Source organism: Megalops cyprinoides, chromosome 20, assembly GCF_013368585.1.
Source record: "Megalops cyprinoides isolate fMegCyp1 chromosome 20, fMegCyp1.pri, whole genome shotgun sequence".
NCBI classification, from domain to species: Eukaryota; Metazoa; Chordata; class Actinopteri; order Elopiformes; family Megalopidae; genus Megalops; species Megalops cyprinoides.
The window spans coordinates 22983909-23010495 of record NC_050602.1 but is presented as its reverse complement, the minus strand read 5'-3'; the positions used below and the strand labels follow the sequence as shown (position 1 = coordinate 23010495).

At 42.5% G+C, this 26587-nt stretch overlaps 2 protein-coding genes across 4 annotated transcripts in view; both read left to right on the top strand.

Annotated features, from left to right (window-relative positions):
- The window catches only part of LOC118795419 (zona pellucida sperm-binding protein 4-like), a 25665-nt gene extending 9135 nt beyond the window's left edge, over positions 1-16530 (top strand). Inside the window, exons 9-10 of the mRNA XM_036553879.1 lie at positions 15516-15600; positions 16503-16530. Of these exons, the coding sequence (XP_036409772.1) occupies positions 15516-15600; positions 16503-16530 (113 nt within the window). The remainder of the gene's footprint in view (positions 1-15515; positions 15601-16502) is intronic.
- Positions 4072-26587, top strand: elovl1a (ELOVL fatty acid elongase 1a). Of its 3 annotated transcripts, none has more exons than XM_036554178.1 (9): positions 4072-4140; positions 15516-15600; positions 21954-22054; positions 22225-22415; positions 23449-23529; positions 23828-23884; positions 24496-24601; positions 25211-25350; positions 25870-26587. In XM_036554178.1, the coding sequence occupies exons 3-9, from the start codon at positions 21982-21984 to the stop codon at positions 26176-26178; spliced, it is 957 nt and encodes a 318-aa protein (XP_036410071.1). In that variant the 5' UTR covers positions 4072-4140; positions 15516-15600; positions 21954-21981; the 3' UTR covers positions 26179-26587. The 3 variants fall into 3 exon arrangements, with proteins under 3 accessions (XP_036410071.1, XP_036410072.1, XP_036410070.1); XM_036554179.1 differs by lacking the exon at positions 4072-4140 and adding an exon at positions 15309-15441; XM_036554177.1 differs by lacking the exon at positions 4072-4140 and having other exon boundaries at positions 15309-15600.

Genomic DNA, 26587 nt, shown 5'->3' with positions numbered 1-26587 from the left:
GCATATACTTGACATAATATTATCATATATGCGTAAACTGTATTTCTTAGACTTAGGTTTTAACATGTGTTCCTTGGTCAAGGGAGTCATACACTGTGGATGCGGAAGTTTGCAGCATGGCTCAAACTTACTGTTTGGGTAGTACATCTCTGTCACTTCCGTACAAACTTAACCGGCACTTATCCTTGAACTTCACCCAAGTAATTCCACATCTGATAAGAAGACAATAAGTCAAAATCTTTCAAAGTTGCCCCTGCCATGAAGGGGATTAAATAGTTGAATGACAAATGCAGATATTTCTGAGTCTGTAAACACATTTTCAGGAGATGGAAAGGAGTTACTCACTGATCATGTAGGGACCTAAGGAGTGGTACGTCTCCACAGTGTAGTATCTGCTGTTCTGATTTAGCCTGTGCAGAAACTTGAAAGGGAACAAACTCTTTCTGATGCATGATTGGGAGACTCACTCTCTAGGAAGCATCTATGAAAACTAGATACAATATCCAAACCAAAAAAGATATCCAGTGCTATACTGCTATATACTGCTATATGCTTTACAATGAAAATTCTGTTCTTGACACTGATCATCTCATCACCAAAAATTCCTGAACACTATAAATTTTCAACTGTGCTATAAAATTGTGATTGTTGCTCCTCATACATGCCAGGCAGTAACACAAAATATACCTCCTGGGGCTTAAGCTGCAGGCGTAAGTGTATTTATGAGTATTTATTCATATCATATTCCACAAAACATGCAGAAACTAATTATCTGGAATGCATCAGGTTCATGAACGCAAGTGTGAACTCCACTGATTTGCAGACATCTCCCCCTGCTGGTGACAGCAGGTATTGTAATGCTATGCACAACTGTGCCTGACACTTGTACATTGCCAACTCTAAGTGCATAACCAGCTAATGTTCACAATATTTGTCAATACAGGCCTTACAGCATCATTATGCTGTAACATCAACATCAGTTTACATTATGCAAAGTATGGTTACAAGAGGATGGGTAACTTATGAAATAATAATATATGTCCATGTTTGGCAAAATATGAAATCAAACAATTGAAGAACATTATTTAAAATATACATTAACATTTACCTGTACCATATTTATATATGCAAGATGACAGACACTATTCACTCTAACAGTACTTCACTCTGATCTTAACTTTGAGAAACAATTTATATTATTTTTCATAATTTCTGATTATTTTGATATCAATCCCAGCAACCGCCCAGCTCATAATATTGTTTAAGAGACCATGACAGAGATGGATTTACTCAAGGTTATTCGCATAGTGTGTCTGGGTCTGTGTCTGTAAACAAGCCTCTGCTGCCACAGCAGTAACCACTGCATGCCCCCCAGGTGAACTTTCTGCAGCGCAGACAGAACAGGAGATGAAGCATGCCAAACCCCATCAAAGAGTGCATGCTGGTCTGGTTTCCCTTTCTGCTTTTAAATCCAAGTCAGAAGTAATGTCAGGCCGCGGAATTTTAATCACGTTCTGAACAAGAGACACCCCCCTCCACCTATTATTCTCATGCTCTCTCCCAGGCCAATTACAAAATCATCTCCATCTGCAACCTTTGTCCCACATTCCCCTTGCGGGTCATTTTCTGCGAGACAACAAGGACCAAAACACTTAAAGCGACAGCAAGTTCAATAATGCAACAAAGCACCGAAAGGTTTTGTCTTCACGTATAAAGCCGGACCCAAAAATAAAATGGCAGAGTCATATTTTGTAATAATCTGTCATTTACACAACTGACAATAAATAGCCTAAATGACAAAAACTTGGCATGTTCAACTAGACACATACCTTGGGGTTTGAGATTTTCGTAGAGTCATCCTTGGTTGCTTTTAAGGCCATCACTTCTTTGGGAACCCAGGGAGTAAACACATTGCAGAAACAGGTTGGGCTTATAACCCAGGGGTTGCAGGTTCAATTCCTGCGTGTGGCACTACAGTTGAACCTTTGTGCAAGTCACTCATCCTAAATTGCTTCATCTCACATCCAGCTGTATGTATGAGTAATATATAAAAAAATGTGAGATATGTAAGTCAGATATGTGAGATACTGATGTCTACCAAACGAATAATGCAAACCATCAGCTTGGAATCCAACAAACAAACGTGAATGTGCACATATAATGTACATAATATAAGTGGTTTTGTGTGCGTGTGGCAGTACGTGTCTGAGCGAGGACCTGGATGAATGAATACGGATGTTCGGTGTCCCGCTGTGTGGATGAACCGGCCCCAGCAGGCAGCGCCTCTTCATTTTTGGGAGACTTAATCACTCCCCCGGTTTCATCCACTCCGCGGAAAGTAGTCAGATCCAGTTTGAAGTCGGGGTCTGGCAGTCAGCAGAGAAGATTTATGGGTCAGAAAACAAGTGGTGTCTCTGGCAGCCAAGGGTGTTGTCTCCAAGTGCCACTTACAGGTGACACAGTTGTTACTTGAGCTTTATAAGCAGTAGAATCTTTTTTAACTTGAATTACTTTGTCCCCCAAGATTTTGATCATGAGACAGTTGCTTATTCAAACAGGAATTCCTATAAGCAGAATTTTCTCTCTAGATGCCAATAAGTTCATTTCTTTAAAATTGGGTAAAAGCTGTATGTTGTTTCTCTTCGACATGTTGCCTCTAAATTGTACATTTTAAATCTATAACAGATTATAATGATGGATTTCGTAATAACTGCTTACATTACTATGCTACACTTTACCTCACAACATTATAACATACATGATTTTATCTAGTCTTTGGATATTAGATGTTCAACTACTTAGCATTGCAAATTTGCACACAAAACACACCACGCACGTTTATCATACGATTTGCAGCTTTGACTGTTTGGATCTTATCTGTGCAGCTCAGTGCTTAACTGAATGAGCACCATTGTTTTCTTTCTTTCACCTATTTTTCAAATCCACTGACACACAGTCCTTATGGTTTATGAAAACAGTGAGTTTATTTTAGCTGCTTCAACATAAACTATTGAACTATTCAAAATGTTTGGGAGGGACCTGAGGCAAGTCCTATCTCAGGTTTGGATCAGGTCTTGAGCTACAATCAAAAGCCGCACACATGGGCCAATTTTTTACTGATGTTATCAGATTCACACCACTCCAGGCTTAAGATATGTTTTTTGTGATGTTTCAGCTACAACAGGTAACCATGTTCAGCATACAGCATCAGCTGGAAATACATAAGGCTGACCCTCCACATTGAGGATTTTTTTTAGCCCTGAAATGTAATAATATTTCATAATTTCAATGTATTATTATTGTTGCTGTCGTTGACATGATTTAGCAGCTGGCTTTGTCCTGGGTAATTTGCCCTGTTGAATGTGAGTACAGTTAGAGTCCAAAAGACGTGCTACATAAACTAGCTAGAATACTTTATGACGTAATAATTTTCTTAGTGAATTGCACTCGTGTCATTTCCCCGACAATCTAGACGAGGTTAAGCAAATATATTCCATTCATACAAATTACCATACTATCCAATTCTACCATACTATACAATCGTATTGTAATCGTACTGTGATAACAGACAGCATGGTCACTGCTTTTAAACGATATAGATTTGGTAAAGGTCATGATCACATTGGTACTTACGTAAACGTCCACTACGAAAGCTGCAAGCTACAATTAAGCCAGAGAAACGTTCTGATGATTACTATTTCCAAATATTATGAAGGCTTTCTACACACAAGCCAGGTAAACCATTCAGATTCTAGGACATACAATAATACCCTTTAGTAATTGGGTAAAGCAAAGTTGTGGCTGTATCTAGTTTAAATGCATCTAAGTCGTTTAAACAAATGTTTACTTTCTGGTAACAGTCCCGGCAAGCTGGGCATGCTGGAATGTACGCTGGAAATCGGTTGTGGAACACAGCAGCGTGCCATTCTGTGAGAATGTGTTAGCGGTGTTTGTTACTGCGTTTCAAGGCGTCGTAGGCAGGACGTCCTTTCATCCGCCCACCTTTCCGAAAGGGCTGGGTTTGAGATTTGAAAAGACCCGGTATGGACACCGTTCGACAATGAAAGAAGCGGAACGTCGCCGAGGATCATCTGCAATTCTCTCCTATCCGATCTTTGCGTGAACTCACGTGCCTTTGAGGTGAGCATGGCGACCTTCCCGTTTGCTTGGAGTGGCAGTCGTGGTTTTAAACAGAAAAATTTGGCAAGAAACTGTTGATATGTTATGTGATCGTGATAGTGTTGAATGACTGAGATCCTGTGAATTTTTTGCGAATTCGTTTTCAAAGTAGAGAGCGTGTCTTGCTATGTAATCAAATTGTTGTTTCAAATTGAGTTTGAATGAAAATTCCCAGCGAGATGTCGCGTAACGCTTTAACATACATTACCGATACTAGAGGCAGAAATATATCGTAAGGTTCTAAATTTGTAAAAAAAAAAATTATAAGACTTAAGTATTGGTAATCGCTCAGTTAATTATATGATATTTTACTTTGTTACTCTGTGACACTTTGACTAGTGACAGCATCTTTTTTTTGCTTTTAATGTTGATGTAACTTACCACAGTGATATGTTTAGTTGTTAATGCGCTGATCGCTAATCGCTGCATACTTTTTGCACTGCAAATGTGATGCAGATTTATTGGCCAGGCCCCCCATACTTCGGTCATTCGTGCAGTACGATCGCAGATTTTAATGGAATTTCATTAACCCTTGCAAAACCTAATTTAGACAACCGTATAATAATCCTGTGGTGTACGAAATAGGCGTCAATGGTGATCAATGAAAACCTTTAACTTTGCATGTTCATTAGCTTATAGGAAATGTTGAGAAAAGCCGTGCAACCGCTGCTCAGGCCCAAATTCTGGCCATTTAGGGCAACTGTGTAGTGTGTTATGATGGTAACATGGCATTGCATTCAGAGCAATGGGATGCAGCTGTTTTAAGACAGAGAGGGCTTGCTAGATCCTGCTGGGGCCAGCTCTTCAGCATTTGCCCCAGGTCCAGGGAGTCTCTGTCACTCTGAGGGATGGGCTGGGTTTCATGATTTCAAACAGATGCTGTGTCACAATTGGTAAGTGTAAGTAAGAGTCTGTGCTTCAGAAGGAATTTTACTTTGGTTACGTAAGTGCATGCTTACTGACAGATGAGACTGATTTGAGAATGGGTGCATTTGGGACAGATTCCATTGCCTGCATTCCGGCAACCTTGACCTGTAACGTAACAGCCGGCAACTCTTAAAATCACTCTGTCTGACAGACACGTTGAGCTTCTGAAGGGGTACAAACACAGGTGAACGACAGCCCCCTTTCCTCCCACCCACTCACAGGAAGTAACCTGAGGAGAGGGTGTTTCCCCTGTGGAGGGTAAGACTCATTTGCAGTGAAATTAGCCGAGTGAAACCCAGGTGCCCCCTGTTCAAGTCTAGTCAACAGACATTGCCACTTCAACCACCCCCCCCCCCCCCCCAGTACATACATTTTCAGTTTGCTTACAGAATGAAAATGACCCATCTTCACTTACGTATATTGATTATCTTTAGAAAGATGTTTATGATACATCTTACATTGTTCATTTTAATTTCTGTGTACTCCAGTTAACTGGAATTACCAGTTTATAGGGCTGTTGAACTAGCATTGGTGCTAAATCTTATTGATGTAATTATTTATAATAAAGCCCTACTTGCACCACCTTACCAGACATATTATCTAATCACCTAATAGCACTTAGACTTAGAAATGTCAGTCACTGTGTTAATTCATTACTCTGTTATTTCACACTTTTACTTGAGGTGTGAAGTTGTGCAGTGGCTGCTGTGTGAAATGGCATTAAACGTGACTGATGTCACTGATTGAGGTGAAAGCTGGAGGAAGTTTGTGGGACAGCACACACCCAGTGGTCACGTGGTAACATGTGATGAATGGCTCTGCTGAGATTTTATAGGAGATTATTTCATACACCAGAGGCCAGCCTGTAAATGCATTCCGGGGTGTGCTGAGTCGCTGGGCGGTAACCATAGTGACGGGTACATTCATCCAGCGTTCTCAAACATTCCAACTGCACCATCGTCTGTAACTCTGCCCTCAAAGTGCTGCCCCCTGCCTGTCATAATTAAGCCTTTGATTCTGCAGTTGTATGTAAAATTACTGATGGTGCCAAATAAGGACTCAGTGGATTACAGTGCCACGTCCATTTTGTTACCGTAACACCTCAGATACTTTTATATTAAATATTCCTCATGAATGCTGAAGAACAAGATTAATGAACAGGCAAATCAGAATGTAAAGGCTTGGAGTGGGGCATCACCATGGAGACTAAATGGCTTAAACTTGACGCTGTTTTCACCGTGTTTTTCACACTCTCCACTTTAGAGTGGCAGGACTGACACTCGAAGCAAACACTGATGTTGAAGTCGACATCTGTAAATGTTACGACTCACAGGACATTAGCAGGCATGTAAATGTGCTCAGTGTTTTTTTTTTTTTTGTTTGTTTGCTTTAAGTTTGCCCCTGATTGTTGGGGATGCATCCGTGTCTTAAGGTGTAAGGAGCTGCTTTATGGTTGCTGGATATTCATACTTTAGAGCATGTAGTTGTTGAGCCATAAAATTGTGATGTCAGATTGAACAGACATTAACTTGGTTCTTTGCTGTAAAAACTCCTCAGCAGGAGGTGGGAATTCGTGTTGAGAAGTTTCAGAATTCTTTCCCCTGTGAAAATTGAGATGTAGAGTTAGATTCAACCTCAAATTCATGATGTTGTCAGACGCGTCTGCTCAAAATTGGTTAGTGATTTATCTATAGTCAGTCCTGCTATTGTTATGTCATAGGAACACCTCAGGCTGTGAGTGTGTGTGTGTGTGTGTGTGTGCGTGTGTGCGTGTGTGCGCGCGCACATGTGAATGTGTGTGTGTGTGTATGTATTTATGTATGTGTGCATGCGTGCATGAGTGTGTGTGTGTGTGTGTGCACGCGTGAATGTGTATGTGCGTGCATGCATGCGTGTGTGTGTGCGCACGCATGAGTGTGTGTGTGTCCTGATTCAGCAGCTGTGATGGTTGTGGGGAGCTCATTCCAAAACAGGGGAGCCAGAGCAGAGAATAGAGATGACCAAGAAGATGAAGGTATTTCATAGGAACAATACTGAACTCAGACAAACACGGCTGGTTATGAGAGGCTGCATGCTTTTTACCTGTTCCATTAATAAATGGATTGGTGAAAGTCAAATGTGATCAGAGATTTAAATCTAATCAGATTTAAGTATTTTATTTAGAATGTAGACTGTTCTGTGCTCACTTCACATTACATTACATTGCATTATATTACATTACATTACATTCATTTAGCAGATGCTCTTATCCAGAGTGACCTCCAGCACAAAAGAACAGAAGTGTATTTCAAGCATTCAAGCTGAATGAGAAACAGTGCCAGGCTAACAACACTCCCAGACCAGTGAGTGTGGGCATAACACTATTCAAGCCCTACCACAAGTTAACTAGTGCAACCTGACTTGACAGCTTAGAAACTAAGTACACACACTACCATACAGCTGTCTCTAGATCACAGAATTCAAAACACATTGAAATACTACCTGTAAAATAAACAGCCTTCAAGACTATTGGGTATTATGTCACTGGCACACACAAATGCTTGGAGGTGTTCTTAAATTTGTGTGATGTTAGGATTAACACATGCATGGCTCTGTACAGCATAACATGCTATTCCTCGTACCTCACGTAATATCTACATTTCAGAGCCTCTTTGCAGGTCGATTTGATGCCATATGTGGGCTCTGTTGGCAAACATGCACCCAATGACAAAAACCAGCTGCTTAGGGGAACAAGGAATTCTCTGTTGAAAGAAAGAGGCTTTGGTCTGGCTGTGGGTGGAATGTGGCTTAGCCTCAGAAGAGTCTGTCAAAGCTAGTGATGACACAACACCAGGATTCCATCAATGCCACTGTCACCAAACAGTACATTTATAAGCCCTGAGAAATTTAGGTGAGTGCACTGTTGTTGTTTTTTTTTTCCAGTCACAGCCAGAGCAATCTCTGTAGAGACCACCTGACATCCAAGACTCATTATAGCCTCATTAGGCAGGCATGTCCAAAATTGAAACCTTGATAGTCTCGTGATTTCTTTTTTTTTGTCCATTTTTTTTTCTGCAACCATGCGGAGAAAAGGGTTGTCAAGAAACAGATCCGACAATGACACACAAACGTCTCGCGGCCGCATTCCTTCGGCTAAACCTATCTGAGCCGTCCTTTGAGCCACCTAATTTTACACTATGTGCTGCATCAGGGAGAAGGTAAATTGGGATCAATTGAATTTGGGTGGTCATGAGGCCATACTTTTAGCACACCATCCTTCTGTTTGCCTGTTACACAGGAATGGAAGGAGAGCTTTTTTTAGCTGGATCTAATTTGGCTGGACACTGTGATTTTTTTTTTTCCCCCTCATGTCCCATAAATGTCACTGGCCATGCTTGCATGCCGGCAATCGTGTGATCTTATGTGAATATTAAGATGCCTGACCACACACAGCATCAAATATTGTGTTGATACTAATAGTTTCCAAGCGGGAAGGACATCTGAAAAACACTGTGGTGTATAAAACTTCTCCTGGCAGACAGCAGCAATGTAGAAAGATACAGATGCATTAAAACGAGTTCAAGAGTTAAGGTGTTTTCAACCGGGGGAAAAAGGCCTGTCTGTTTTAGGCCTTAAAAGCTTTTATGTATGAATACCGTAATCATGAGTACCCTGACCCTGACCAAATTTGCCAAAAAGAAATAAATGTTTTCCATGTTTCTGAGCAAAGTTGCAAATGGCTCCTAACTCTCTGACCAGAGATATTATCAGAAGATTCCAGAGTCAGACTTGCACTGAATTACTTTCTTGTGTATGCTGTGTTGGATATTCAGACTATGCTGACAATTCCAGGTGTGATGTTTACATGGCTGATGTTTTTTTTTTTAATTACATTTACCAGGCTAGTATTTCAGCAAACATTTCATCAATCTTATTCTCAACTCATTCTTGAAATTCCATCTTATTCCACCTATTATATATCCTGTGAGCCTTTTTTATGGTCTTGAATATTCTTGGTATTCTCATTAACAATGAAATAGCATGCATGTAAGCATAGTCCTTGTTATTACTGCTACTGTATTACTGGTGTCCTTATTAAGGAGTTAGGAAATCTCACGTCACTGGCTTTTTATGTTTGGGGCGACAGCAGAATAGTGCTAGTTGCAGGTTTGAATCTTCACTTGGAGCCTTGCTGCTGTACCCTTTGGGTTGGGTACTTGCCCTGGATAGTGCTTAGTGAATAAGTTATGTGATGACCTATTAAAAATGGACTTTTATCTTGCTAACTAGATACGTGCTCTTATGTGTTTAACTCGTACCTGATGTTTCTTGCCAAGGTTTAATTGGCTACTTGGAGGGTTCCAGGATACGTATGGCGACAGTGTGTCATAGTGGTTAAGGAGCAAGATTCATACCTGAAAAGTTGATGGGTGCTGGTTCAATTCCCCACAGGGGCACTGCTGCTGTACCCTTGGGAAAGATGCTTAACCCACAATTACCTCAGTAAATATCCAGCTGTATGAATGGATAACATTGTTAAAAAAAAAGTGTAACCGATGGAAGTCGCTCTGAATAAAAGCATCTGCTAAATGTCTGCAATGTATTGTAGAAGTATGGATATAGGCACTCTGTGCCACTCTGTACGGCTTGCTTTTGGATGGCAGGTCTGCAGTGTGGTTGTTGCCCCTTGCTGCCTCAGTCTGCTGCTTTGGCTCAGTGCAGGTTTCAATCTACCCTGACCCCCCTGAGATCACTGCCAGCCTCCAGAGATGTAGAGGCCAGGCAGGCAGGACCAAAGGCTGCACCCAGCTCTAATCTCTGACGGAGAGCGGCCCAGATGCTGCGGTTGTCTCCGTCTTTCACTCAGTCAGCCACTCCTCTTCCTTAACTGTTTCTACTTTCGGATCTCAGAAACAGGAGTTTATCATGCAGGGGGTTTATAATGCACTTTGTAAGATAGCAGTGTGGTGTTGATGTAAGGAGCAGGGCCTGGTTTGATTCCCAGGTGGGGTACTGCTGTTGTACCCTTGGGCCAGGTACTTCACCGTAATTGCCTCAGTAAAATATCCAGCTATGTAAACGGAAGTTGTGTAAACTATGTTTGTTATCTTGAGAGCATCAGTTAAGCTACCAATGAAGTCTATTACGGGTGAGCATACCAACATGTAATCAACAGAGAGAGGTAAGTGATAGGTATCCTCTTGTAGGATTAACTATGCACTCTTCACCATCTCAAGATAACCTTTGAAAAGGTGTGGCCATGTGCACTTTTGCATATACTTACAAGACTGTTGCCATGCATGTCAGTCAACAATTTCTTACGTAGCCAAGTGTGGGTGTCCCAGAGACTAACCCCCATCACCACACTTCTCACTCTTCATCCATCATGAGAGAGATGGGAGCACAAGGTCCCACTTCAGGATTGCAGTCTAATTGAGCTTTCAATATCCACTCAAATATCTGATTCGATAGGATCACAGCCAGTGTGGCCAGGGAGACGGGGAGAAAGCAAACCAATTTTGTCCACGTTAGGCTGTGAAGCTTATACATTTTGAATGAGCCATGTGGAATTTTTTTCTGAACTGCAACAGAAAAGTAGCCAAAGTGGCACCCCTTCAGTTAATTTGCCTTCAGAACTGGTCTTGTGCTTTGAGTAAGTGGCATATTTTGTGGGAACTGTGTCTAACAAAAGGGGAATAATAATGGCATTATAATGCAAGTGTTTTTTAAGTAAAAATCTTTATTCAAATTGAACCGTTAAAATGAGTTAATATAGTTTCTGTTTTCAGATGGCTATGCTAATGCTGTATCCGTAACCGTATCGGTGCCTCCCTGCTATTGTTATGATAATGTGTCGGCAGGGTATTGAGTGAAAGGGGCCGAAGGTTAAAGACTTTTCCGTTTCTGAATTGAATGTTGAGCATCATCACATTCAAGTTCTCGAGTCTGGCAATATAGCATGCTTTGTTTCAGAACAAGCTGTGCAGCCTTCCAGAAAGAAATGATTGTGTTGTTTCAGCATGCATGCCAAAGGAGAAGATCTGTGTTGAAGGCACATAAACAAACCATACATCAGACATTATTGCATCATTGTAAAATTCTGCACAATAGGTTTCCACCTTCATTGTCTTATGTATCTATTGGGAATTTAAATCTTCCCACTTTCCATATCCAGGATTAATTTTTTTTTTCTTTCATTGGCTAAATTTGTCTTTCACAAAGACATTGTCTGTTTTTAGCTGCACATCTCTTATCTCTGTGTTATCAGACAACATAGCTTAACTTTACTGATATAAACAGCAGCGCTGTAACTGCAGAGGGCTCTCGACGTAAACTAAGCGTTAAGAGACTGCACGTGTAGTAGGCAGCTTTTTTGGCTCCTTATTTCTCGGGCTGATGCTTGTCGGTCAGTTGGGTTCGCGGGTCGTAGCAGAAGGGTAGCGCAGAGAGGTGGCAGTGCCACACCTGCGAGAGTGTAGGGCTCTGAGTCATGAAAGGCAAGACTCGCCCCTCGTTCACAGTTCTGAAAGGGGGGGGGCTGGGGTTTTTGGGGATGTCAGCTTAATTTTTTTCCCGTATTTTTATAACGGATGACTTCATCCAGGACAACTTGCATAGTATACATTTTTAGAATGTCCATTAGTACAGCTGGATACATCATGAAGCAGTCCAGGGTAAGTTCTTTGCCCAAAAGACAGGGAATCTAATCTGCAGCCTGACACTGAAGCAGTTTTGTGGTGTACTTCCCTAAACACTGTGACGCAAACCTTACCTGAAAGGAGCAGGGTTTTGCAGAGGGAGAACTTTTCCAGACCCCCGAGTTGTTTTTTTTTTTTTCATGGTCATGGTGTGTGCTGCAGGGTTGACAGGGTTGACTGTCTATGCCATTGTGACTTGTCCCACAGCATTCCTGGCTCTGGGAGGTCATGTCAATATTGCCTTCATGTTGATCAAATGCTCATCTATCCCATTCCGCCTCCACACTCAATTAACCAAGGATGGGGAGTGCTTCTGTGGAAAGAGTATTCAGATCTAAATTCAGGCAGCTGATGGCTTTTTTTCAGAATTTTAATTGCTTGAATGTTTGTGTTAGTCTTATTGAATGAGTGAAATTATCGAAGCAGTGTTAGTGTACCCACATTAAATTAGATGTGATGGCAACCTTCAGAACTCAATAGAGTGGAATCTGAATTCTATATCTAAGGCTTACTGCAAAATAAATAAATAAAATCAAAAAATCTAAAACCAGTCAGTTATTTTAAAAAAACATCTCCCTATTCTTACGGTAACTATTAATTGGCATCCTAAAGATGCAAGCCTAAAAACCTGCTTTTTACAGTCACTTTTATTACTTGACATGCTGTTAGACCATGTCAGTGCTTTATTTAATGCTTTATTTTCGTGGAATATTGTGGAGAAGCTATATTTTCCACACTCGAATAAGATTTTATGAAACATATAGCAGTAATAAATTTAACATAAAATGGACCATAAGGTACATTTGATGTAGATTGGTGCATCGTGTGGCTTCATTGCAGGCTGTTATATTCACAGGCTGTACCACATTTGTTTTTACCACTTCCACATTATGCTGTTTCATTGCACATTCACCATATGGGTCATCTGGACACTGACCTGACAGGTATCTCATTTGATCTGCAAATATAGGGAGTAGAGGATTCAGGTGCACCAGACATGCTTTCAGTAACAGCCGTGTGTGCGGGGTTGGAAACGTACTGACACAGATTCCCTCTGTCATGCCAGTTTCTCATTCTTTTGGATTGCTGAGAATGATGAAATCGACGTGACCTTAAAACCATTATGTTTATGTAATTCTGAGTGTTCTTCCCTATCACCTGTGACGTGGATCTCGTCCGCAGGTGGAATACGTATGTCTGATCATGTCTGATCATCTGTATTGGAAATCTCAGACTATAACATAGATATATGGAGATATGATGGTATATGCCATAGAGAGGTTTTACAAAAAAAGGTCTTACAGCAACTTCTGTGTACTTTGGTTAGAGGTGCTAGGAGGGGTGCCCAGGCACCCATATCTTTTTAAGGCCTTTCAGCACAGTGATAGAGGAGATGAATTGGTATTTCCCCATGAGACCAGGGACAAACGTACAGGCAAATGAGAAAATGGTACAGCAATGGTAACAGCAAGGTCCAATCTGTTTCTGGAACATTGAATTGAACAGGTAGAGTAAAAATATTTAGTTAGAACCAGCCGAGCTGGCAAATTGAAAAGCTTTTAAGTAAAAGACATTTCAAGGAATGGCGTACAAAGCAGCAAAAACCACTTTTGAAGGTGAAACCTCTAGTTTCTCCAGTGAACAAGCCAGAAGCACCCATGCCATGCAACGACAGCCTGTGACTTCCCCCTGCCTGACGGCTGAAGTTTGAAGTTGGGCTTGCCTTGGTGTGTACTTGACTGGGAGGGAGTTCCAAAAACCAAAACAAAACAAAAAAAAAAATGAAATGGTCTTGGTGGGCCACTAGGGGACAGTCTTCCCTCTGGTCCAAGAGGAAAACAAAGTGATGGGGACACTGTGCTGTAGGAGGCATTGCCTTTGGGGTGTGATGTAAAACTGAAGTTCAATCCCAAATATTGGGATTATTTTCTTGAATTTTGCTCACGTGTAATTGGAGGGTGTCCAGTAGTCTGCAGGACCGTATGATATTGCAATAATTCATCTTAGAGGAGACAAAGAAATGCATTGGTTTTTCAGCATCTGTAAGCATCTCTACTATTTGTTAAGAGACAGTAATTTTTCAGCATTCAGAGATGAAAAATCTTCTCTGGAGATGTATTAGTTTCTGGGAAGAGCTGCAGATCAAGTAGCACCCCACAATTTCTAATCATTTTTGAGGTTGGGAAAAGATGTCTGGGGCAGACAGAATCTCTGTATATTGTAGACAGTAAAACATATCCGGTTCCTAACATCAGATATGTGCTCTGGTGTTGATTATCACCACTCAGAGCAAATCACAATGCTGAGTGCACAAAATGCTTTGGGCTGTCATTCATTGTTTTGTAGCAGTCAGGAACTATCTTATCGATTGTGTCAGGCCATATGCCTTACCCTGTGTTTAATCTTTAAAATGTATTCTTTGCGCAGAGAAGGTTCTAGCTACTATGTAAGCAGGCAGAATTGACATTTCCGCAGGCAAAATTTCCACACTTGTGATCACGAAGGTATTTTTACACTCTTCTCACCAGATTCTCTGCATTCCGGTCGGGCCTCTCCTGTACTGTGGAAGCAGAGCTGACTCAGATTCAAGGCCTCTCTGTTTTCCCAACCCACCCCCCCCCCCCCCCCCCCCAACACCACCTGGCCATGCCTGAACGACAGGTAGAACTAGCTCTGCTGGATTGTAGTGAAACCTACAGAAGACTGCCGAAGGTGGGATGACAGTGACCTCATGTCTCATCTTATAGTCGTTTCAATCATCTGTTGTGTGTAATATTGACTTAGTTAGTCACACTGTCTGTGCCAGCGCTTTCCCTCAGATCCAGCTATATGATGCTGCCGTGTGTCTGCTAATTACGGAGAAAAGTGCTCTCAGCTGAGGATTCTCCTGTTTGTAATGAACAGCCACACAACCCCATGACTCAGTTTAACAGCAGTTCACTAATAAAGTGGTGAAACAGGCTTTGCTGTGTCAACGTTCTTGTGCCACACTGTGCAACAGCTATTTTGTATATAATCCTCCTCTTTTGAATGGCTTTGATTGTCTCAAGAGGTGGAGCTGACTCATATTGGTGTAAACTCAATAACATAGATATTGCTGATATAATTTAAAGGGAAAAAAAACTTATTCTATAGACTTCCCCAGATACACAGTAGTTTACCATGGCCATTTCTTTCCAGCTTTTGAAAAGAGTTAGTCTTAGTTCACCGGGGTGTTTTCATGCTTCACTGCTGGAGAAAGACAGCCTCTCCTGATAACTGTTTACATATCTCTGTGAAAACGACTTCTCATTTACAGACTTCGAATAGTAAAACACGCCCGAGACCGAAATGGCCGATACCACTTTCTACCCATCTCTCCACAGAGCCAATCGGGGATAGGGTGGGGAGGTGGGAGAAGGGGAGGAGCCAGGACCGTTCAGAGCAGGGTGTGGGCCAGAAACTGGGCGGGCATTGTCCTTTTTTGCAGTGCGTGCGAGTTTAAATTGAGGAGGGTGTGTTCATTTATAGGCCTGTTCTCTAGCCTTCTCACCCACTCACTCGTTCGCATTCTTCCTCTCCGTGTCTCTCTCTGTGCTTTTGTGAACCAGTTATTCATCTACTCCCAGGGACTCGGGGAGGGTGGAGACTTGGGGACCAGCAGTGCCAGTCACACTGTGTCAGTTTTTCTCTCTCTCTCTCTGTTTCTCTCTCTCTGGCTCTGACTCTGTCGTTTCCCCCCTCTGTGCGCAGCCTGTTTGTACCAGAGCGGAGCAGGAGGGTGGTCCTGCTGGCATCTGTACTTCACTGTAACTGTGGAGCAGGAGGAGAACATTGGGTAAGTCTAACCTGCACTGGAATGTTCAGAGGGATGCTTAGGCCCAGAGTGCCATCTGTTCTCCTCACACTCTTCTCTCTATTAATTCTTGCCTCTTTTTAGTTTCAGTTTAGGTGTGTAGTCTTGGAATTGGTTCTGTTGTGATTATTGGTTATGATAATTGAACCAGTGTGACAAGGTGGCTACTTTGCTGTATGGTGTTACGTTGTAAGTACAGAAGTCATGACAGTCAGATGAACTGACATGTAAGGCACAGATAGCATTTTTGTGTAGTATTATAATGATCTCTGTTTTTACCATCTCTCTGCGCTGGAGTTCAGGCTTAACACCCCTGCCTAAGTCAGAGAGTTCTTCAGTAAGGGTGTAGTTTCCCCTTGTTGTGCTCTAATTAAACAAAGCTATACTACTCTGCCTCAGCCTCTCCATCTGTTTCTCTGTACCCTTCTCTGTATATTGTGCTTTTTCATTAACTTAAACAGTACCCTGACCAGTTTTTCAGTTAACGATGAGCCGATGGCAGGAAATTATCTTCTACCTTGTACACATGTACCTCTCAGCTGATTTCAGTCAGGCCTTCAGAGCAGATTGGTGTAAATCCTGAAAGTCTAAGCTTTTAGTCTGAAGTTGGAGTAGACTTAAGTATATGACTTTAGTATATTATTTTAGTCTTGTTTTCCTTCTGTTAATTTCCATTGCCTGGTGTGACTCAGATTTGGCACACGTCTTGGTCACAGTTCGTAGGTGAGCTTAAAAAGCTTTCACTCACCCTCACTGTAAGGCCAAGCCCAACATGGCTGCCAGACACATTTTTCACACATGTCAGTGCATCTTCACAGCCCGTTTCCAGGTGTGGACCGCACATGTGCTCACTCAGCTCGTCACGCCTCTTGTTCTTGTTCCAGCTCCCTGGCCACACCCAGTCAAGTCTAGCATTGTCACAAAACCTGACATTTTTTGGCTAATTTATAACCGCATTCTTGCAAATGCTAAGATTTCAACTTGGTCAATACTACTAAGAAGCATCTGTTGGACTTTTTGTTACCCTTCCTCGGTCATAGGCCACACCTGTAATAGCTAGCACACATTTTCTACACATATCAATAAGCATTTGAGCAGCCTCTCACTCATTTCAGATTTGGTACATGTTTTGGACATTGTCTCTTAGTGCTTTTAATCATAGCTCAGTCACATGCCATGTGGATGGAGAGCCTTGTGCTTGCGTAGTCTCCAGTACAAAATTAGTTTGTAAAATGAAGCACTTGACCTTGGTGTCTATGTTCTGCATTTTGTAGCAGGAAAGCAAGTAAGGTAGTAAGGTGTTACTTTTTTGATTACAGTTCTGAATTTTAGATGTTGACTGCTTCTCCCAAGTGGCAAAAACATGGATTAGTGCAAGAGTGTCTATATTGTTCAGATAGGGTTAGTATCAATGAGAGGAATCCATGGTTTGGAATGTACATTCTGGAGATGCATCCCAGTGGAAAACACCCCAAACTTGGGACTGGTTTACTTTATGTGCTGTTTGTATTTCATCTAGAAAAGTTTCCTTTCTACTTTCTTTTAAGCATGATAGTCAGAATACCCATTTCCTGACTTCTGTTTAACAGTGAGAACAAAATTCTATGTATCAAAGGTTTGTGGTAGTTATGAGCAGGGAGTTGAGGATCATAATTGTATTATAAGGTCATTTAGCTTAAAACAAAAAGCCTTCCTTCCTTGGTTTAGAACCCTGTGTGTCTCTGGTTTAAAAGATTTTTTTGAAGCCATTTGGCTTGAGATCTAAGGCCTGAAATATCATGACCGCTGTGTCAGAGAGAGAGCGGGCGGTAACACATTCCTCCAATCAGGGGTAAATGCGGTGTTGTAGGACAGTTAAGTTTATAATGCGAGTTGGGTGACCATCAGCTGACCAGAGAAAGCAGAGAAGGGAGTGGTAATAAGGTGCAAATAAAGTAAACTACATCACAAGAAAATATGAAAGAATCTTTCTATGTCTGTAAAACAAGAAATTAAGAAAAATGTCTTTATTGGACAAATGGTCACCCAAACAAAGTACTGTACAGCATTCGGTGTTTTTGTGTTAAGAGTTATGTTAAAAGTACTATGCAGTAGTGTGTCACATACTGTATAAAATGAGCTTCATATTTTTCTCTGTTATGTAGTTATAGCATTGCATATTACAGGTCTTCAGAGTACTGCATAGTGATATATGCTGCTCTACAGAGGGGAGTAAGAATGTCGCCTAACTAAGCTGCAAGTTGGTATTGAGGTAATTAAATTGGCATTAGTCTTTTGCTGATGGAAAGGGTTATGAACAGGTACTTGTAAGGGCCGGCATTATTCTTCCTGGTTGTGACCACCATTCCACGGTAGTGGAAATCATCTGACAGAATTGTTCACCATTATTCACCATTATTGCTTGTGAGCCTGCAAACTCAATGCAGCCATTCTGTGCACCATTCCTGGGCACGGTAAATCTCACTCGTGCTGAACAGCAAGGTCTTGTTGGACTCCTGTCTGGAGGTACTTGTTCCCACAATGTCATGCAATGTCCGTGTGATGCACATCAGATGAAGAGCGTGCTGCGCTGACATTGTGCCCTCTTTGAGGATTCCAACCAGACTTCAGCCTTGTGGTCAGCTGTGTTTATGTTCTTTCCTTTCTATGCAGTGGTACTGTCCTTTTTGTTTTTTCTGACCGTGTAACCCTATTTAACATGTGATAGGATACAGTATATTTTCAGGTATTGTTGATTAACAGGGCTCTGGTAGGCTCCTGGTTAAGGCAAGGAATTGGTTTCTGTCATCTGGGGGGTGGGGTTACTGTGCAGCACCTGTGTCACCTATGCAATTGCGGTGGGAAAGGGGTCTGTACTCGAAATGGTGGCTTGACCGCTTGTAAGACAGAGTTTCCTGATGCCATTACGGTATACTGTAGTTTGTGTGCGTTTTTCCTGTTTTGCTTTAGTGTGGTGTCCCAACACCTCTGTGGAAGGGCTTTCGCTCATGGAGAGAGTTGCTGTTGCCATCGTCCCTAATGAGACAGACATCACATGATGTCCCTCTTGCACATGATCCTTTAGGCAGCGCAGAGAAAGGGCTCTAATCCTAGAAGTGTAGAGCTTGGCAAGCCTGACTGTGAGGTCAAAGGTTGCTGTTGCCACTAGCAACACTTCCTGCCCTTTGGAGATATTCTAGAGCAGCGTTTCCCAAACCTCTCCTGGAGGACCCCTTGTCCTGCATGTTTTAGATCTTTCCCTGCTCCAACACAGCTGATTCAAATGATCAACTCGTTATGAACTCCTGAAGCTGCTTAATAACAAGCTGATCATTTAAATTAGCTGTGTTGGAGCAGGGAGAGACCTAAAACATGCAGGACAAGGGGTCCTCCAGGAGAGGTTTGGGAAACGCTGTTCTAGAGTTTTCATACCTGTGTGGCAGTGATGACCTCTGGTTTTCATTCTCAAATTCTTTCTCCAACAGTTATACAGATACATTCAGCTAAGGTACTGGCTGTGTGAGCTAGTTAATGTGCTATGGGTGGTGGCAACGATATGGAAGGTTTTGTGTCCTTCAGGGACATAGCTTATTTAGAGACTACCGTGGTGTGTAGGGTGTCTGACTCAAGAAACCAGGCTTTGGCCCAGATTCTTGCTGTAAGATGCTGGTCCTTAATTTTGAGTAGTGCTTTCAAGCAACTTATCATTTTTCAATACATTTCAGCAGTCACAAAGCTTATGATGTTGTGTAAATAAAGAACCCCCCCCCCCCCCCCCCCCACCCCTCAAACAGTGGGCATTTGGGTTTTAATTTGTCTGGTTTCATGAATCTCACCTCAGTCACTGCTGGGCTGTTTGCACAGTCATAGTGACGTGCGACTGTCACAGAAATGCCGCTGCGCCCGGCTACAGTCTTCCTGCACTCCCGCTGAATCACCTCATTCTTCGGTAGTAAGGGAGGCCGCATGTTTCGCGTGGGAATACTCAGACAAAGGCTTTCAGTTCAGAGCGGCACCCGATGAACCAAATGAACCGAGTGATCCCAGGAACGAGGCAGCTTGAGCAGCCGTCAGTGAAGGCAGGGGGTTCTGAGACGTACAGCTTCGCGGCTCCCATATCAGCAAAACCAAAAGACGCGCTCCTGCCTCTCACCTTTGTCCTACTTAGAGCTAAAGGGTTGGAGGAATTTTTGAGGTAGGGAGGAGGCAGTGTGTGTTTCTGTCCGGTTCTGTAAGACAGAGAATCCTTTTTCTGAATCACGTTTTGGTTTAATTACATCTGACGTTAGCGTGGTAAGATGTCACGTGGGTGGACTGATAAGGTGTTTTTTTTTTCGAAAACCTGCCTCAAGCTGAACACCAAGCAAAACAGGATATAAAAATCTTATCTGTGTGCTGGTGAACTTGCCTTTCAACTCAGGGGGCTATCTGTCGGAACTGCTGCAGGTAAAATGCTACCAGGTGTCCTGTTGTCAATACACAGGTGAGGTTGGCCTTCCGGCCATGTTTTGGCCTACCTTTGAATGGTTTTACCTGTCCTGAACCTGTCTTACACCAGCAATGCTGAGGAATGTTGTCACTGCTTGCCAGCGTTCTGAACACACTCCTCTTTGACAGTTAAACCTGAATCTCCCTCCTGTGCTTTTGTCTGAGCGGGTGGGTGTCGTTTCATGGTTACTGTGCTGTTGGAGTAATTCACCGCTCCTGCCTGGGATTCATTTGGACCACTAACTGTTGTGATCAATTGAATATCACCATTGTTATGTTGTTGGTGTCACAGGTGTTTTTTTTTTTTTTTTTACATTTACATTTTACATTTAAATATTCAATCTATGCAAAGTCATTTTACTTGGCGGGGTGAGTTTGACATCATCTAGATAATATTTGTTGGAAAAGAATGTGTCTGGATTTGGGGAAGGGGGGGGGGGGGGGGTGGTGGAACTGCACATGCTTCAACTTCAGAACTGCAGACAATTTACCTGCGTGGATGAGAGTATCATAGGATGCATCATATTGAGTGTGTAGCCTTAGTTTCAGTCCTCCTTGATTTTTGCCATTGCTGATCTATTTGGCCATATGCTCCATCACATTGACCTGAATCCACTAACTTCAGGCACCAGTCCTCCAATACTAACGCATCTTTCATCTGCTTTTTTGACGGAGCAGGGGTAGGCATGCCTCAGCTATGCTGAGCTTTGTCGCTCCTGTCCCAACCCTACCTACAGCGCAGCACAGCCTCCCTTGCGCTGAGACACACTGGTTCCATCTGGTGTTGCCTTTATTTCTGTTGGCCCGTGGCGTGGTGTGACTGGGAGCGCAGCGGGATCGCTGTGGAAACCCAGCTTCTAAACAAAAGAGTCCTCATGCCATGCGTGCTATGGTTAAAACGTGTGCGCCACGCCCGTCCCTGTCCCCGCCCCCCTCTCCTCTCACCACGGTGACTCACCGCGGGCTGCTCCGAAATCTCATAACAGTCACGTTTTTGTCATGACTGGAGATACCCAGATCCTAATACCGGTCCAGCAGGGAGCTGGCCTGCCCAGCAAACCTACGTTGTATGTGCTGTTTAGTCGCTGCTCTGTCTGGAAGTGATTATGATTCTGCAGTGTGATGGATTAATACGTGTTCAGATAAGGTCCAAGGACCTATTTAGTCTGGAAAAGCTCTTCCTTTTTGGAGGGGCGTACTGTGTGAATTTAGATATTCATGATTCAGTCTCAGGACATTGCTCAACCTTAGGGAGAATTGTTCTTTTGCGCCATCAACCGATCACAACGGCTTAGTTCCTTTTGCCAAGAAACGTCTGACTGACAGGACGAAGATCAGACAGACAATTCACATGAAATATTACCAAGAAGTGCAGAAGGGCCAAATATTAAAAGCATGACTCTTTCCATATGGAGGTATCTTGACATAATATGTCATTGTAGAAGGCTAACGGGGAGCCCCACTGCACTGTTCTCATACCTGTGTTGATGATTTATCTGTGGGACTTGGAACAGTTCTTAATGCTCATTCCTGTAATGACAAATGATGTCTTAAATTCCTCAGAAAAAAGGCAGAGATATGGAGAAACTACATGTCCCATGATTCTGTTAATCCTAAAGGTGTCTTATTCAGACAGTAATATAAAACTAAAATGTTAAAATTGGAAGCAGGCAGTGGTTAATGTACTGGGGTCAGTGGTGCTCTGAATGTTGTAGTTGTACCACCTTCGTTGTGGTGATTTGTGCATCCTGCCAATAGTAATTTATAGCCTTTTAAATAGTTGCCCACAAACTGTCATATTCCTTTCTGTGAAGCAAGGTCCTTTCCTCTTTCTTCTTCTAACAGAGATCTTTTCTCTGTGTTATAAGGTGTTGGAAACTCTAAAAAGGAGAGAGAATGGCAATCAAAATGATACATGAAGTGGTGGGCAACATCATGAGGTTTTACGAGTACCTCCTTAGGAGAACAGGTAAGTACTTTATCCCACTAAATTTCGGTCATACCACTTCATGACTATGATCTGTGATTGGCTGATCATTAACTGTTTATTAACATGACTGGTTTTATTGAAGCTACATTTCTGACAGGTGATTGGTTGGTTGGCTTTGGGTTGATGAGTGTTACGATTTGTGCCATCAGATGCCAGGGTAAGGGACTACCCACTAATGCAGAGCCCAATTCAAATGACTGCTGTCCTGCTGGGCTACATCGTCTTGGTGCTGTACGTGGGGCCTCGCTACATGGCCAACCGCAAGCCCTTCCAGCTCAAGCCAGCCATGATCTTCTATAACTTCTCCATGGTGGCCTTCAATGCATTTATTGTCCACGAGGTGAGAACCTGAACATTACCCCCCCCCCCCCCCCCATGTTAGCTGGTGGGTCATTTTCAAATCTGTTTGATTACACACGTTACATACATGACAGGCTTTCAGCTTGTTTTCAGTCATGCCTATTTGATCGGCGACCAAACGTAGTTTTGCAAGCCCAAATTGAGAACACGAAGTAGGGGGGTGCACCTCATTTACACAGAGAATCTTGGCAGAATTCCAAAGTCAGCTCTGCTTCACAGGGAAATCACATTTGCAATCGCAAACGAAGGTCTCCATTAATTGGGACACTGAGGTGTTCACATCAGTTCCTTGCAGGTACTGCGCTTTGCCAGAAACATCACAGAATGTCACAGACCTTACTGCAGGAGAGCTGGGAGGAATTAGAATGAAGGCATGTTGCAAACCGTTTCGATTTGGGAAGCAGAATACAGTGTTAATGTGACATAATGCGTCACACTCTCAGCACGTTCCATCCAGAGTAATTCATTGTCATCACAACTGTTACCAGGAAGTAATGCGATTGAATTCAAAGAGATGTATGTTATATATAATGATGCATACGCCTTCATGGCGGATGGATGATATAATAATGATTGACCATGTTTTAAATTTATATTAAACCAGGCTACAATCTCTACTCCCCAGCCCTACACAGCACCTGTTAATCATATGCCCACATTGAGTCAAACATTGAGAATACACCTTAGGAATAGTGTATGGTCATAGTGTTTGACCCTGGTCCTTTCAGGCTACAATGTCTGCAGACTGTTTTTTTTTTTTTTTAGGGCGGCATTAAATGAAGAGATTCAGCTAAGCATTTCCTTTATTGAAACAACCTCACTTCCCTTCCAAGAAAGTTCTGTTCTGAAAGTTCAGAGAAATTGACTGGTTTTAAATTGAGGTGATGGTCTGTGGGAGGCATACGGTGCATGGTATTAACCTTTGATGATATTTGGGAGCGGGTGGTAAGCAGGCTTTGTATGAGGAGTGTCTCTAGCAGGAACGACTGATCTTTTTTTTTTTTGTTCTGCAGTTCCTGATGTCAGGATGGGCTACCACCTTCACCTGGAGATGTGACCTGTGTGACTTCTCCAGCAGTCCCGAAGCACTCAGGGTAAAATGACCTTGGTGTTTTTTGCTGCTCTGTATTCATGTGGACACTAGGTGTTTGGGACGTTATGTCTTTACCTAAATGTGCTGTTACCTAATTTAAACTCCACTGTGAGATACTGCCAGGCTGGTCAGACCACTTAATTGCATCTTAAGAGGTGCGGGCTGAGGCAGTATTGATTTTGTTGGTGTGTTCAGTGGGAGCTCACCTTCTTGTGAAAATATGTGGTACAGATAATGTGTGTACAATGTAGCCTTTTGCTTACTCTAATGTTCTGTTTTTTTTTTTTTTTCTTTGTCAGATGATTCGGGCTGCCTGGTTATTTTATTTCTCTAAATATATTGAACTTATGGACACGGTAAGAATACCCTTTCCTCTACGAATGTCTTTTTTCATGTTGCAGCTTTCTGTAATTTTAAGATCCAGATTCAGTTTAACCGCAATGTTCATTGTCTAATAAAAGTAATAAATGTGAGTCCACATTCACAGTATATTTGTCTGTGTTGCTTGGTTTTAGATTGTATTGCTGCAGTACCCAGTTGTGCTGAGGGGCAGTCCTGAAAATTGCACTGCTCAGAAATCAGTCACTCCATCTTTATTTGGACAACCTATCTTCAATTTGTAGAAGATAGCACCGCATCCATATGCATCCTGATGTGATATTTAGAAAGAATCCAATTTTAATTTACTCAAATTTTAAATCAATGCAGCTTTCAAACTGCAAACGTAGTGCACTACAAACTGCAACAGATAAAAGTTTGTATTACACTGCGTTAAAGATTACAAGGATCATTGTAAGCCAAGAAATTGTATGGTTTAGGAACTAAAAAACATGACTTAACATAATACATTTAAGCTTACGTTAAGGACAAGGTGCATTATGCATAATTAGGTAACTGTTTATGGAAGTGGTGTTTTATTGTGTATTTCGCCACCTTGTGGTGACATTGTGCACTGCTTCTCTCGCAGGTGTTCTTTGTGCTGCGTAAGAAACACAGCCAAATCACATTTCTGCACATCTTTCACCACTCCTTCATGCCCTGGACCTGGTGGTGGGGCATCACCTTGACACCTGGTAAATTTCAACTCTTTGCTGCAGGACCACTGAAAAACAAAAGTGTAGATACAGAATAGACCAGTGCAGGAATGACTAAGATGTATGTGCTAGGAGTTGTTTAACAGATACATGTATGCAATACAGCAATATGTTCCATCAGTAATTATTGACCTTTTGCAAACAGACCATGGCTTTTAAGAATCAGCTCTATAGTGAAATAGCTCTTCATTCTGTTCTCAGTGTCAGTAAGGGATAGATAGTAATGACTGTTCTTGTTCCTGGACTGTTCTGTTCAAAATGTGTAATTTTTAAAAAAAAAATCATTCCACTGTCTACATTGACAATGAGATCTATTCCATGAATGCAGTAACAGCATCTCAATCTGCCTTCATTAAAAGATACTTAATCGATGATGCTTTAGAAAATCTCCATGAATATTCAGAGGTGAATATTTTTCCTGAGGCCATACTCATGGCTTCTCCATATTAATGCTGAAAGGCTAATATGAGGCAGCAGACTGGAACCTCAGGGTACCTGCACTGTCCCTGGGAAACCCACGGGGCAGAGGCAGGAATGGTCAGTCGAATTGCCATGGCTTTACCGTGTATTTGTTTTTCAAAATTACAGCAGGGGGGATGGGGTCCTTCCACGCCATGGTCAACGCTGTTGTCCACGTCATCATGTACTTCTACTACGGCCTCGCCGCCGCCGGACCCAGGTTCCAGAAGTTCCTCTGGTGGAAGAAGTACATGACGGCAATACAGCTGGTATGTTTGCGGTCAGATTCTGCAAAGTCAAATATCAGAAATGGCTGTGGGATTGTGTCCCTACCGAAGCTGTGTATAGCTCATCTTGTTACAGCTCAGCATTTGAGCATGGACTAGTTTTTGTCTGATTTACTGGATTTCTTGTTGGGGGGGAGGGGCTGTTCTTATGTGGCTTGATTCAGTACACAGTAAATGTAGTGGCTTAGACCCCATCAGCTGATAACATTCAAATATGATATGTACTTCATGCCATGGATGGGAATCTTACCTCTTCAGAGAACTGCAATTCCATAATTTGTGTGTGAGTGTGACACACACACAGTATAATACAATATAATATAGACAGAGCTAATGGGTAGAAGACTGCAATGGCATTGGGAATAATCTATTGTGCTACTTTGACTCCTTGCCCACTTTTGAATTTTGAAATGGACACAGGACGGTACCTCTAGGCTTCCGGATGCATCCATCACTCCTTCTGTTATCCATCTCACTCGTATCTTCTCTCTTTTTTTCCAGATCCAGTTTGTGCTGGTGTCCGTCCACATCTCGCAGTACTACTTCATGGAGAAGTGCGACTACCAGGTGCCCATCTTCATCCACCTCATCTGGATCTACGGCACCTTCTTCTTCATACTCTTCTCCAACTTCTGGGTGCAGGCCTACGTGAAGGGCAAGAGGCTGCCCAAGGCTGTAGAAGATGCGGTCAAGCCCCACCAGAACGGCACGGCCAGCGAGTACACCATGGCCAATGGCAAGCACACAGAGAACGGCTTCACGCACCACATCAATGGCAACGGTCACTACGGGAAAGTGAAGGAGGTCTAGCTTTCACAAGGGGCAGAGGAAAAAAAAAAAAAAGCTTAACCATTTAACAGAACCTCCAGGAAGGTCACAGACTCGAGTTTGGTTTCGTTTGCGCAGAAGTGGGGGGCCGTTTGTACCCTTCCTTGCTATTTTTTGTTTGTTTTTTGACGGGGAAACTGTGGAGCACGACGTATGAAGAAAGGACCTCTACCCGGAGTCACCTCCACTGTTACTGCCCATGAACCCAGGGTCAGACCTGCCGGTATAGGCTCCCCAGTGACATTTGCTCCACCCCCTGAACCCCGCCCTTCCTTTCAGGCAGGAATGACTGGGAGGTGGGAAAAACACTGTTGTACAGCTCCTATCGATAAACTTGAACACAACTGTAAATATATTATTTCACAGTCAAAACCAATTTTGGATTGGTGTG

Excerpts from the sequence above, each read along its gene's own strand:
- elovl1a (XM_036554178.1), top strand. The coding sequence starts at position 21,982 with ATGGCAATCAAAATGATACATGAAGTGGTGGGCAACATCATGAGGTTT. Across the intron at positions 22,055-22,224 it reads GTACCTCCTTAGGAGAACAG|ATGCCAGGGTAAGGGACTAC; the intron begins GTAAGTACTTTA and ends TTGTGCCATCAG. Across the intron at positions 23,530-23,827 it reads GCAGTCCCGAAGCACTCAGG|ATGATTCGGGCTGCCTGGTT; the intron begins GTAAAATGACCT and ends TTTCTTTGTCAG.